This window comes from Gobio gobio (genome assembly GCF_949357685.1).
Source record: "Gobio gobio genome assembly, chromosome: 25".
Classification (NCBI taxonomy): Eukaryota; Metazoa; Chordata; class Actinopteri; order Cypriniformes; family Gobionidae; genus Gobio; species Gobio gobio.
This window is the reverse complement of record NC_137121.1, coordinates 17,030,390-17,044,704: the sequence shown is the minus strand read 5'-3', so window position 1 is coordinate 17,044,704 and position 14,315 is coordinate 17,030,390. Positions and strand designations below refer to the sequence as shown.

At 33.0% G+C, this 14,315-nt stretch overlaps 1 protein-coding gene and 1 long non-coding RNA gene across 3 annotated transcripts in view; one reads left to right on the top strand and one right to left on the bottom strand.

Annotated features, from left to right (window-relative positions):
• The window catches only part of LOC307121727, a 29,201-nt gene that overhangs the window by 2,408 nt on the left and 12,478 nt on the right, over nt 1-14,315 (top strand). Inside the window, exon 3 of the long non-coding RNA XR_013815983.1 lies at nt 1,500-1,749. This is a non-coding gene — a long non-coding RNA (uncharacterized lncRNA). The remainder of the gene's footprint in view (nt 1-1,499; nt 1,750-14,315) is intronic.
• The window catches only part of mical2b (microtubule associated monooxygenase, calponin and LIM domain containing 2b), a 63,683-nt gene continuing 50,319 nt past the window's right edge, over nt 952-14,315 (bottom strand). For both annotated transcript variants that reach the window (XM_079809443.1, XM_079809444.1), the window contains 7 exons: nt 9,594-9,703; nt 8,565-9,393; nt 6,681-6,862; nt 6,305-6,398; nt 4,096-4,195; nt 3,947-4,020; nt 952-1,703 (listed from right to left, as the gene is read on the bottom strand). In XM_079809443.1, the coding sequence (XP_079665569.1) occupies nt 1,519-1,703; nt 3,947-4,020; nt 4,096-4,195; nt 6,305-6,398; nt 6,681-6,862; nt 8,565-9,393; nt 9,594-9,703 (1,574 nt within the window). In that variant the 3' untranslated portion in view covers nt 952-1,518. The remainder of the gene's footprint in view (nt 1,704-3,946; nt 4,021-4,095; nt 4,196-6,304; nt 6,399-6,680; nt 6,863-8,564; nt 9,394-9,593; nt 9,704-14,315) is intronic.

Here is a 14,315-nt window from a genome sequence, read left to right as displayed (position 1 = left end):
CGCTTCCGCTTCTTCCGGTCAAGCGAATGTGGGGTGACCATAAGGCTGACGCAGCGCTGTTTTATCATATCAGATACATTTGAGTATGTTGAAAATGATGTTATAACGTTACTCTGTGTGTTCACTGTGCGTTTGCTCCACGGCTGCTGTGAGACACTTGTTGCACACACTTCAGTAAGCTAGATCGATATTATCATCTTAAATAATGCTGGATGGCTGTGTTGCTAAATGGCATTCAATTCATGTTAAAATAAAACAATAAAAATAAAACAACTAAAAAAGAACCATGAACTTCATTTTATTATTTTTATTGACAATTTTATAATTAACCTAACTTCCAAAATAAAATCTCAGGGAGTACTTCAAGTAAAAATATAAGGTCAAAAAAATTGCAGTGCGTGTAAATATGAAAAAATATGTGAATTTGTACATTCATACAAGACAAAAGCCTTCTAAAGACATTAATGCACATTAATGAATAAACAACTCACTGAAAACGAGTGAGGATTCAAATAATGTGTTCATCACAAGTTGATTAGATATGCAATGTTGATATGCAATGTTGAGGAAACGCTTGTTGGCTATCAGTTTTCAGTGATAGTCACATGACTAGTGCTTGGTCTGTGTGTAATTCCACAATCCTGGAAGACCTTCTGAACGTATAGAAGCAGTAGGCTTTTTTTAGAAAGGAAAATACAAAGTAGAGAATCAATGAATTATGAATATTTGACTTCCATTATAACATGCAATCAATAAAAAAGTAACTGTAGTATGAATACGAGTATTTTAAAACGTAGTCTAATCTAATTACAAGTACTTAATTTTTGGAATCTGAATGTAACCAGTTACTACCCAGCTCTATATAAAATACAGAAACTTAAATATTCTTACAAATATCTTTAGTGTAGGTTGTCGTTTTGAAGAGGAAAGGAGAGCCCACTCATTGTTTTTACATTTATTAAATAAATTACACAAGACAACAGACAGACAAGAATAAAACCAGAGCCCTTTGCACATTTTCTTAAGCACTTTATGATTGTTGAAACAATGATATTTGGTTTAACTTTCGAAATAGTTGAAATTTAAGGTCACAAGATATCCTGTTCATTGCAAGAAAACAACAAACAAACAAACACACTTTATCACTGCCATTAAACTTTGGCCTCTATGGAATATTCCCTAAAGAACAGAACAAACATTCATTAAAAAAAAGTTAACAAAACAGGAAGATAAATCAAACAAGTCCAAGAAAAACTGCTTTACCTATATAAATACAATCGCCCCAGTGTGAATAAAATGTGTAGTCAGTCCTCCCACCTCTGTGGCTGTGCAACTTTGTGTGTGGAAACATTTTGAGTTAGTAAAGAGGCACGTGTTTGGTTTTTGGTTTATTTCGTTTGAAGAACACAAAAGGCAGCATCGAGTTGGGTTTGATTAAACAAGCGTATTACAGTCTGTTCGAGATCTTCTCTCTCGGTCTAAAGTAGTTCTTCTTGCAGGTCAGTACAGTAGAGGAGTTCAGGTCCAGTGGAACTGATAGCCTCTGGACAGGATCATGCTCTCCAGATCTCGGTCCTCAGCTTTCTCCTTCAGCCGTTGCTCCTCCAGCAGACTCACCAGTTTGTCTCTGTTCTCCACCACCTTCATGATCTCCACCAGAAGGCTCTGCTCCTCCACCAGCTCACTCGCACTCTTCTCGCAGTCTGGATATGGAGGGAATACAAAGGCAGGCCTATCATCAATAATCAGGTAAAATATTGTACATAACATAACATTTTCACCATGTAACAACAAGGTTTAATCGCTTTGAATAACATCATATACAGTATATTGTATGATAACCATAACTAAGTATTACACAATGAGGCCTCTGTGTTCTGTGGCTTAACACTGCATGTGTCTCAGTGGTAAACAGTGAGCTTCACTAACATGAAGCACTAAAATAAACTAGTGTTTGCCGGAGGCTGAGGGACCAACCATTGACTTGCAAATGAAGACACTATCACCTTCCTCAGCAGTTATCAATTCCTGTTCACAAGTAAATGCGCCGCCACTTACAATATGTTTTCACTCTAACAACCAATTATCCAATCCAATATCCACATTATTCCACAGACCATTTAATGTGCAAATACATCTAAGATCTGTAGAACCACTACATCACCTCTTCTGTTGGTCTATATCAACACTACCATTGTTTGGAATAATCACACATTTTTAATCTTTTTGAAACCTGTTTCAAATTATTATGCTCTACAAGGCTGCATTTATGTGATCAAAAATACAGCAAAAAATATTAAACAAATATAAATAATTGTTTTCTACTGTTCATTTATTTCAGTGATGGCAAAGGTGAATTTTTCAGCATCATTACTGCAGTCTTCAGTGTCACATGATCCTGCAGAAATCAATCTAACATGATGATTTGCTGCTCAAGAAGCATTTTATGTTATCATCAATGTTGAAAAAACGTTTTGCCTGAAATAGTATTTTTGAGGAAATCACGGTAGATCACAACCGTTCAAAAGTTTGGGTTAAGAAAAAAAAAAAAAAAATCAAATGAATACTTTTTATTCACTAAGAATGCATTAAATGTGCAGTGTGTGAATTTTAGCGGCATCTAGCGGTGAGGTTGTGAATTGCAACCGCCCACCCCTCCCTTTCAAGCACATAGAGAAGCTACGGTGGCCGACACAGGACAAAGATGCCGTCGTCTGAGACAGCAGAGAGTAGCTAGCCAGTCCCTCCAGAAAAACGTTATTATGCGATCGCATAATTCAATGCATAATCAGCCAAAGTCCGCATGTTTACTTTTTTCAAATACGCCGCACTTTCGCCGCCTAAATTGCCGATTTCCGCGCGCAAAATATGCGGGGCTTGCATGATTTCATAATCCCCACATTTTCGTTGCAAAAAAGTCATACATATCTTAGCAGAAAGTTGAAAAACGTTGCGTTTACTTCGCACTAGAGCAGCAAGTTGAAAAACGTTGCGTTTACTTCGCACTAGAGCAGCCATTTCCCCCTATTGCCATGGGAACGTTATGAAGTGACGTAATTACATGACGTGAACATCATCGAAAAGCAACTTTACAGTTGTAAGATTGCACTTTTTTGTTACCAGTGGGTTAAATAATGTTTCAAAAACCATACAGTTGTAAGTATATTAGTAGTATGTAAATTTATGTTACACTAAGATTGCATTTTGTGCATTGGAAGCACTTATTTTAACAGAAGAGGTCTGTTTTGTATAGCTACCTCTGTAAAATAGGAAGCACACATTTTTTTTAATATTTTATTTATTCATTTTTACAGAAGTTGTAGCATGACTTCACTGTAAGGGGACCCGCGGTGTATGTAGATAGAAATGGCTCTTTCTAAGGCAATAAAAACATAACGGTTCATTATGGAAGGTCTTTATACACCACTGAAAACATAGTTATGTATATTATATTATATTACATTTCTGTCAATAGATCCTTATACATATTACACACGGCACCTTTAAATTGATCAAAAGTGACAAAGACTTTCTATTTTATTGTTCTTTTAAGCTTTATTCATCAAAGAATCCTGAAAAAAGTTAAATAATAACAGCAAACACATTTTCAACACTGATAATATTAAGAACCAGTATAAATAATTGATCGTAAATAATAATTGGCCATCAAATCAACATATTAGAATGATTTCTGAAGGATCATGTGACTAAAGACTGGATGATGCTGAAAACTCAGCTTTGCATCAGAGAAATATATTACATTTTGAAATAATTTAAAATACTATTTATTTATAAATCGTAATAATATTTCACAATATTTCTTTTTTTACGATTACTATTATTCATTAAATAAATTCTTGAGGACTTCTTTCAAAAACATTAAAAAAAAAATCTAAATTATTCCAAATTTTACAAAAAATACTGTACTGTATCGTAGCAAACCCACCTTCAATGTCCATTCGCCGTCTCAGGTCTTGCTGTAGCCGACTTTGAGTGTCCTCCAACTCCAGTTCTTGAGCACTAGGGACAAGAGCATGTATAAGACGTGCAGAAACCTTGAAAAAAAAAAAAATCTATAAGAGTCACAGTACTTACAAGATCATGAGTTCAGACTCGTATCTGGACAGTTTGTTCTTCTCCAGGACCAGTTTGAACCAGGTTTGTAGAAGCACTGTCTCATCTGTTGAGTCGTCGCCTGTGAACACGAAATAACAGACACAATTTATTGAACATTGGCATCTACTATATATATAAAAAATATTGAAAAATATATGAAGTTATTATATCTTAGTAAAATAAGACTAAAATAAACAAACATTTAAAAATTAAATAATTTATGGAGACTGTCCTTGCACAAAGCAATTTCTATAAATCCTAAATATTTGTGCTTTGCATTACTAAAAAGAATATTTATATTAGAATTTTACATTATTTCTATAGGCATGGAAAACACCGTTTTAAAAATACCCTGATTTTCTGTGACTGGAAACCTCATGCATGCTTAACAAATCTTTAAAATAACTATTTTAGGACCATGATAACACTTCCGAGTCAAACAAAAGCCAAATACTACTATTATTTATCTTATAGTCTCATATAGCCCCACATTGTCAGTCTCTCACATTGACAGTTTCAGAGCATTGTTTACTACATACTTCCACTCTCCATCCATTTGGAGGCCGCAAATGTCAGTTAACAAAGAACCTATTCATCAAAAAATGCACATCCCACAGTCCCTCATCTTAACACAATTATCCCGACAAAGACACATAAACATGCCGAACAATGGATTGCGGCAGGTCACAGTGCACCGTCACAAAAGATTCGCCCCCATGCATTTATTAATAGAATTCTGCTGCCCTCAATGAAGTCTGTTGATTGAAGACACACTGTATCCTTGCTGTCCACTTTATTAAAGGGACGTCTTCTATACTGCCTGTATCCTTGTAGCATTGTGGAAGAGAGAGAGACAAAGGTACTTCGACAAAACAAGGCTATAATAAGATGTCACATGACACACTTACTCCTAGATCTATAGTTGAAGGTTTCCGCACTAAAGCGTTTCATTCGGTTTCTAAATATCTAACAATGTCTGTCTAGATTTTAGGATGTCAAAAGAAGAATTTCTATGAGGAAGCAGGAGAAATGGATTTCTAGGAGATGTTAAAATTCAATTTACTGCCCTTATAATTAGAGCTTAGAGCTTTCAAAATATGATTATAAACTCATTATGCAGTATGTTAAAAGGCTGCTGCGATTTGGCTTTTCTCATCGGAACGACTTGTTGCCTTTAATAATCCCCACGTAGATTCACCAAAATAATGAAACATCACATTTTCAGCTCATTTTGGAGGCACTTTTCCCTTTCTTTGCCTATTTACAGAACCCATTACCTCTGCAGTCATTTCAATATCATTTTGATTCTAAATGGCCATTTAGTTTGAATGCAAATCACTATTATTTGAATCTCTAATTTTCCCCCTCTAAAAAACAATAAGGCAGCAGTTTATTTGCAGGTTGTCTTTGTGTACATGCCATATAGATCCGGGGTTAGTCTTCTCTTCTCGTAGTATTAATGTTGTGAAGTGGTTGAAAATCTTTTTGCCGACAATCACAATGCATTGACAATACATACACAATATAATAAAATATTAATATAGAAAAAAATCTATATCTAAAATACAAAATACAACATATATATAAAAATTTGCATTTGCATTTCAAAATTGTATATTTAATTATTTAAAAAAAACAATTATTGTACTGATTATGTATTGCCAATGTTTAATTAAAACATTTAAAATATTAAAATAAAAAGAAATAAAGAAATATATTTTTGTCTAAGTCTTAGTTTGTCATTATCAAATCAATCTAAGAAGAGAAACAGGAAGTCCACAGTGACGCCCTATCAAGTCACTCCCTGATGACTTCCTGTGCGACATATGAAAAATGTCGTAAAACAAAAAAAAACTGGGTAAAACAAAACCAGAGTATATAAAAATATAATTACGAATTTCAGAACAAGTGTATTGAAATAAGGTTGTGAAATCTTATTCGCGACTGCAAAATATTTCTCAAGTTTGCTTGCTTGATAGGCTAAATGTATGCTTCATTTGTATAGCTGTCAGCAACTGAAATGAAAGTCATAAGTGTCATAACACCCCTTTAAATAATCATATCACCATCACAGAGTGAGTGGGTGGAGACGGGGGGACATGTAAGGACAATGGGACTGATAATGAGGCACTTTAAATAATATATTTCCAGATGTAATAATGTGTGACTGTGTTAGAATATTCCGTACCAGTTTCTCCTCTGAGGACCTTCTCCAGAGCCACACCTTTCTCCTCCATAGATCTCTGCTTCTCCTCAACTTCCTCCAGTTGCCTTTGGATTACCTGCCAAATGCCAGACAATCTGAATATACCTCGATTAACTGGAATATATGCAATTCATATGTATGTTTTTTAAGTAGCCTTATTTTGCAAACATCCTCAAAGACGAGTAGTTTGTAAATAAATGTTTTTTTTTATTTTATTTATATTCTAAAAATGCAAAAAGTGTTATGCAGAACACGGGTTATCACTCTAGCTTGATATTTATTCATTACATTTATTGGAATACAATAGCCCTCTATGGCGACTCATTTAGTTGTATAAATGTGTTTGTGTGTGGCATACCTGAGCCCTGTGAAGTCTTTTCAGCTGATCTCTCTTGGTTTGTTGGACTGCTGTTTTCTCCTTTTTCTTCTGTGAGGTGACACTGTGCGCAAAAGAAGCAATGTTTACCCTTTGGGAGCCTGGTTCCTGTTCCTCCTCACTGGATGAGTTGGACTCCTGTTGATGTTGTTGCTGAGCAGAAGCTGTGGATAACAAACCACAATGTATATTTTAGGTTAAGGGATGTATCGGTCAATACCAAAATAAATAAATAAGAGCAGATAATGATAACAACAAAAAAGTGTTAATTATTTTAGGTCAAAGCACGGATGGATGGACGGACAGACGGGCTGGGTGGGTGGATGGATGGATGAATGAATCAATTATAATGATTAAATAATAATAATAATAATAATAATAATAATAATAAAGCAATATGTTAATTACCATTTTATGTCATGGCTCATTTAAAAAAAAAAAAAAAAAAAAAAAAAAAAAAAAAAATTATATATATATATATATATATATATATATATATATATATATATATATATATATATATATATATATATATATATATATATATATATATATATATATATATATATATATATATATATATATATATATATATATATATATATATATATATATATATATATATATCAGTCAATAAATAAGTAAATAAAAAATAAATATACAATATCAGCTGACATGAAATAATATTAAAATACATAGTATTATTAATAATAATAAAAACATTTTTTTTATATTGTAGGCCAAGGCACATTTAAAAATATATATTAGTCAATAAATAATGAATAAACAAACGAACAGATAAATAAATAAATCCAACATCAGCTGAAAAATGATTAAATAATAATAACAAAAACAACAATAAAACAAACTGTTAATTATTATTTTAGGTAGGCACATTTAAAAATAGGGATTTATCAGTCAATATGGAAATAAATAATCATCAAATGTCTGACGATAATGATTTAATAATAATAATAATAACTAATGATTTCAATAGGTGCCTCCGCACCTTCTGTGCTTGGGCCCTAATAATAATAATAATAATAATAATAATAATAATAATAATAATAATAATAATAATAATAATAATAATAATAATACATTATGTCATGAATATAAAGTGAAAATATCTTGAGCTTGTTAACCACAAACCTTATTTCAGGCATTTAACCAAAAAAAAACTGACCCAGGATGATAAAATCAGAAGTGCTGAAATGCTCACTTGTTTTGGCCTACAAAAATATGTCCTCCCTGTAGCACTCTATAGTGTTATGCTGAATATGAATGTAAATGTACGTCAGCTAGATTTGTGCGACAGAATCAATCCATTGTCCATATGGATCCATATGGACGGCAGAGTCCATTACATTTATGAATCTGTATCACTATGTCATCAAAACATTGTGCTGCCCACAACGTCGTATGAATATTTTGATGCATCACAAGATTAAAGTGCCGTGTTCCACAGTTACCTGACAATTGCATGCAGGGAATTTAATGAAAGCTGGTAGGAGATTATAAATGTAAGAGATAACAGTGCTGCATATAATAACAGTGAAGTTAACCCAAGCAGCACGATGGGTTAGTGCACACGCTGTACTTCATGTGCGATCATGACTTTAATCACTTGGAAATGAAGCGCGTGAGAACAAGTGCTGATCGTCTAGGGTTTAAGAAAACACTCGATTTATTTAAAGCTACACTATGTAACTCTTGCAAATATCTTACATATACATGATGTTCAGAAGACTGAATGCGCTCCTGTAGAACATTCTAACTCTTACACTTTGTGCTTTTCTTTATCGTTTTAATCTAATGATTTTAAACGGCAGAAAAGCATTAAAGGTCACTTTAACCTGCAATTACCTTTGTTTCTAAACCTGGAAAGAATGGTCAAGATGTCTTTCTGGTTGTCCCCTCTCCTCTTATCTGCTCCTTCGTTCCTCTTAATGCGCAGGGAGGAGAAGAAATTGAGTTTTCTAGGCGGTAAGGAGGCCATGTCATCTTTTGTGTCCTTGGGGGTCTTCGAGCTGAGAGCCACTTGCTCCAGTAACGTTGTGAGCTCGCTTTCAGTCCTCGCTCTCGATTGGCTTTCATCGGTAGTCATGCTGCTGTTCCCCTCATCCTGGTTGCTCTGAATGCTGCTGCCAAACAAGCCGCTGAGGTTGAAGGACCCCTCAGACAGCGGCCTAGCTTTCAAAGGTCGGTTTCTCCTGAGGACCACAGGGTTGCTCCCTTTGTTGGAGGAGAAGGACTTCCGGAGACTGTTGGCCCACTGTTGGAGGCCAAGGAGAGGAGGAGTGGGCTCAGGTTGGGGACGGCTTGGTTTTGGTGGAACTACTGGTCCTGGTTGATTGTTTTGAGGATTCGTAGAGGTGCGGTGACGTTGTTCCCCTTCAGAAGTTGAGGGCTTTCCAGGAGCGGGAGCGGGAGTGGTGAAGTCCCAGTTGAGCAGCTTCTCCTTCTCAGATAAAGACAACGTGAGCTTCTTCTTGGGGCTGAAGGAGTTCGCCTCTGAGGGAACGGCTGTGACGACAGGCTCTGGAGAGGAAGTGCTGGGTTTTGTGGTTTCAGGATGAAAATGTGCGCGATATAGAGGGATCTTTGGGATCTCATCAAGGGCTGTTGAGTTCTTGTCCTCCATTAGGGGGCATTCAGACTCTGTAGTCTGTGTTGCAGGCTTTGTTGGGGAGAGCTGTGTGAGAAAAGATGCAAGCTTTAACAGCTCTTGGATATAGCAAATAAAAAACAGTGACAAATCAAACACATTTACACGCTATTTTGGTCATTTAGTCCAAGAAACCACCTAACAGTTGAATGCAATGACTGATCATTCAGAGATAGACGTGATGACACAGAATGATAGACAGAAAAAGGGAATGTAAATCTGTTTACGGATTCATGGATCTCCTCAAAGTCTGAGTCTTCATATTCATTGTCGAGGGCTTCAGTTTTATCGTCCGATTTTCCACGGTGAAATTTCTTAAGCAGGACGAGGGGCAGGGCTGAGTGAGGAAATGAAAGGGGGCAATGAAGAGAAGTAAAATAACATGAATAATGATTCAATTAATAGATAATAATAATCATGCTATCAATGTTGACAAATTGCTACCTAGCTTAAAAATGTCTGTACATGCATCACCAGCACAAAATATTTTAAATAATAAATTAGTAATAATTTTTATTATTGTTATTATTAAATCACAAAATTATTAATAATAATAATTATTATTATTATTATTATTATTATTATTATTATTATTATTATTAAGTATTTTATGATAAACAATAAAGTGTTATAAAAAGTTAATAAACAAACGAATACATAAATAATATTAAATAGATAATAATCATGCTATCTATTTTGAGAAATTGATACCTAGCTTAAAAATGTCTGCACATACATCACCAGCACAAATTATTTTTAATAATAAATTAAGTATTTGTATTCTTATTCTTATTATTAAATCATGGAAAATTAATAACAATAATAATTCAGTATTTTATGATAAACAATAAAGTATTATAAAAAGTTAATAAAGTTAACAAACAAATACATAAATAATATTAAATATATAATAAAAAATCATATGTTGTTGAGAAAAAGCTACCTACCTTAAAATGTCTGTTTATTTCAGTGCTAAATTAATAAATATATTATTATTTATTATTATTGCTAAATCATGTAATTATAATAATAATATTAACAATAATATTAACAATAATATTAATAATAATTCAGTTATTATCAGTAATAATAATACAGTTCATTTAAAATGTTATATATATATATATATATATATATATATATATATATATATATATATATATATATATATATATATATATATATATATATATATATATATATTTATTACAATAATGATGTATATATTATTATAATGTATATAATAATATAATATAAAATTGTAATACTTTTTAAAATGAGAAACAATAGTGAAATAAAAAAGAAATTATTATAATTAATATTATAATAATTATTATTTTTATATATATATATTAAATTATATTATATTATTATTCAGTAAAATATTTTAAAAAATTAGAAACAAAATAGTGAAATTCAGCATTCAATTTTGTTAAATACACTTAGAATTATAATTCATCCATTTTTGCCAAGTTATACTTGAATCTGACATTGTAAACGATGGCTAAATTATGCTAATAACTACATATTGTAGTGCAACTAGTGTTAATTTCGTCAGACGAGACGAGACTAAATATGTTCGTTAACAACCTTTTTTTCCGTGACGAAGACGAGACGATGACGAGACTGCACCAATGTGCAAAAACACTGACTAAGACTAAATTAACATGCATTATTGTTGACAAAAAAGGACGAGACTAAAATCTTTTGCATAAAATAAAAACTAAGATAAAATCTCTCTTCATTTTCGTCTACAATTGTCTCTACTTTTTCATCATGAGATGAATATTCAGCTGTTCAAAATATTCAGAAAGAGTTCGCGCTGTTGCTCGAGTACAGGGCTGCGTTCAGCCCCGACAAAACGTTGCAAAACGTTTTTTAAACGGTAACGGTGCTGCGTTGAACACCCTGTTCTGTTGACGCAAGAGTTGTAACTATGGCAGCCGAGAAGGCCATTCTTTGTGTTCTTTTTGTGGAATTTTCGGAGCCTGATGAAATCGATATAAATACGTGTTTAATACTGCAAAATGGTAAATGGTAAATGGACTGCATTTATATAGCGCTTTTAACAGACCTACAGCCATCCAAAGCGCTTTACATTTTGCCTCACATTCACCCATTCACACACTCATTCATACACCGACGGCGGTGTCAGCCATGCAAGGCGCCATCCAGCTCGTCGGGAGCAGCTGGGGTTAGGTGTCTTGCTCATGGACACCTCGACACTTGGTCAGGTGGAACCGGGGATCGAACAACCAACCTTCCGGTTTGTAGACAACCTACCATCCAGAATAAATGACAACACCCCAATCCCATTTAATGAACCTTTTTCATCTCCTGGTAATCAATTCTAACTTAAATCATTTTATTTCTAGTTCTTACTTTTTTAATAGCTTGTATTTTCTTTCTCACTTTATGTCAAGCAATTACCATATATGAAATTTGGTATATAAATAAACTTGCCTTGCAATTAAGCTAAAGATATAAATAAATACATCATCATGTTGATTATATATATATATATATATATAAATATATATATATATATAAATATATATATATATATAAATATATATATATATATATAAATATATATATATATATAAATATATATATATATATAAATATATATATATATATATATATATATATATATAAATATATATATATATATAAATATATATATATATATATAATATATATATATATATATATATATATATATATATATATATATATATATATATATATATATATATATATATATATATATATATATATATATATATATATATATATATATATATATATATATATATATATATATATATATATATATATATATATATACATATATATATATATTAAACTCTTACGACAATCATGTCTTCTAATACCAGCGGACACATTAAACAACTTTACTTCCATTGTGTGAGCTGTCTCTTTAATACTGCGTGGTTTATATACATTTTGCCGCTGATTGGGCTGTCATTTTTGACACACCCACCAAACGAGATCAAACGCATCTCAAACCCGTTGCACACCGTTGCACACCGTTTCCAGGAAACATGACGTTCAACCGGAAACCGTAGCAAAACGTTGCGCACCGGTTTGAGCTTTGAACGTGCCCCTGGTCTCTCTCAGACTCCGCCTGTCATCTCGCGGCGGCGCGCATGGTCACGTGGTTCCCGGAGCGCTCAATAGTACATGTGAATGGCTTAAGCCGTGAAAGTTACACAACAGCTTCACTATACAGGTGTTTGCAGCAATTTTTGGTAAACCGTACAGCATAGTGTGCGTCAGCCACATTTACAGTATCATTGTATTATGGAGAGTGGTAGAGATACAACATTGTTAACATTAATATTAATGTTTTTCTTGTATTTAGCCCTCAGGTATTCCTTACTAATTAAGTCACACTTATACTAATTTATGGTCAAATGTGACCATACACCTTAACTATTTTAAAAATAAATAGCCTATATTTTAATTCAATAATATTTATTGAATATTGTGAGGAGATCTTTTGGTACTAAATACTATTTGTGCAATACTTATGGTCCATTAATGACCACTTAAAATATTTTTCTTCTAATAGGCTATTTTTATTATTTATATTACAATTAGTGTATTAATTAAGGTTAAAATAGAGAATTCCACTGCAAAGAGTCAAATTACAGCCATTTTGTGGCTGGAAAAATAAAAAATTTCACTTGTAATGCCATTACCCACTGGGTGCCTGTATGGCTCTTTAATAATACACATGTAGTCTAGTTGCTCAAAAAAGTATTGCAGATCATAACTGCTTACTTATTTGTGAAATTTTGAAATGTTAATAATAGTGAATAGTAAAGAATGCAAGCAAATATAATATAACCCCAAAAAAGAGTAAAAAAATAATTTTTCCTTATATGTACAGTAGGCTATATATATGAATTCATACTGAATCAAGATCGAAATCAATATTTGTGCCCATCGTCTCATGCTGATGCTGATTTTAGGCATCTATGCTGTAAATCAACCAGTTAGCTATGGTGTTGTGGCACAAACATTATGCAGGTTATATGTACTTTATGTAACTTATTTTGCCACAAAATATATTGAGTTTTCCTTTGACTAAAGCTAGACTAAAATGACTAGACTTTTGGTCGACTAAAACTTGACTAAGATACCTTGAGTTGTCTTTTGACTAAAACTAGACTAAAATGACAAGACTTTTAGTCGACTAAAACTTGACTAACAAAAAAAGATATGTGAATGACTAAATATGACTAAAACTAACAAGGACATTTGGCACAAGACTAAGACTAAGACTAAATTAAAAATAGGTGACAAAATTAACACTAAGTGCAACCCACTCAAAATTTGCTTAAAAGATTGTCATGTTTGCCTGTACTGAGACTAATTGCTTGTGTATTGTCTCAATCAGTAGCTGTGAGACAGACCAGTAGCGCCCTCTAGAGAGAATGGGGGATATGACCAGCATCAACAAAAGAAATGAGTTTGATGTAGAGTTGTTCCTATACTGCAGCCTTCAGAGTTGCGCTTTCAGGTCAGCAATTTATTTCAGTGCTAAAGATAAAGAAATTAAGCTCTAATAATGAAGAGCATGTGCTCAGGCGTGACCAAAAGCTGCATTAGCTTTTATAAATAGAACATGACGCTTGATATTAATCCAGTGAGGATTAACGAACACATGAATTCAGAATCAGATTAGTGCACGTGTGGCAACTGACACCACAGCCACTGCAACAAGCAAGGTTACGCGTGTTCATTCAAGACAGAGGGGAGAGACTCATTCTAAACCCTTTAACAACCTTGAGCGGGAAAATAATTCAACATAGAAATACATAGAAACTCGACCTATAATTGAAGATCGTGGCTGACAACACAAGCTCAATGGGAAGGAAAACACTCCTGCTATGTTTGAAGGTTCCCATGCGGTTGAT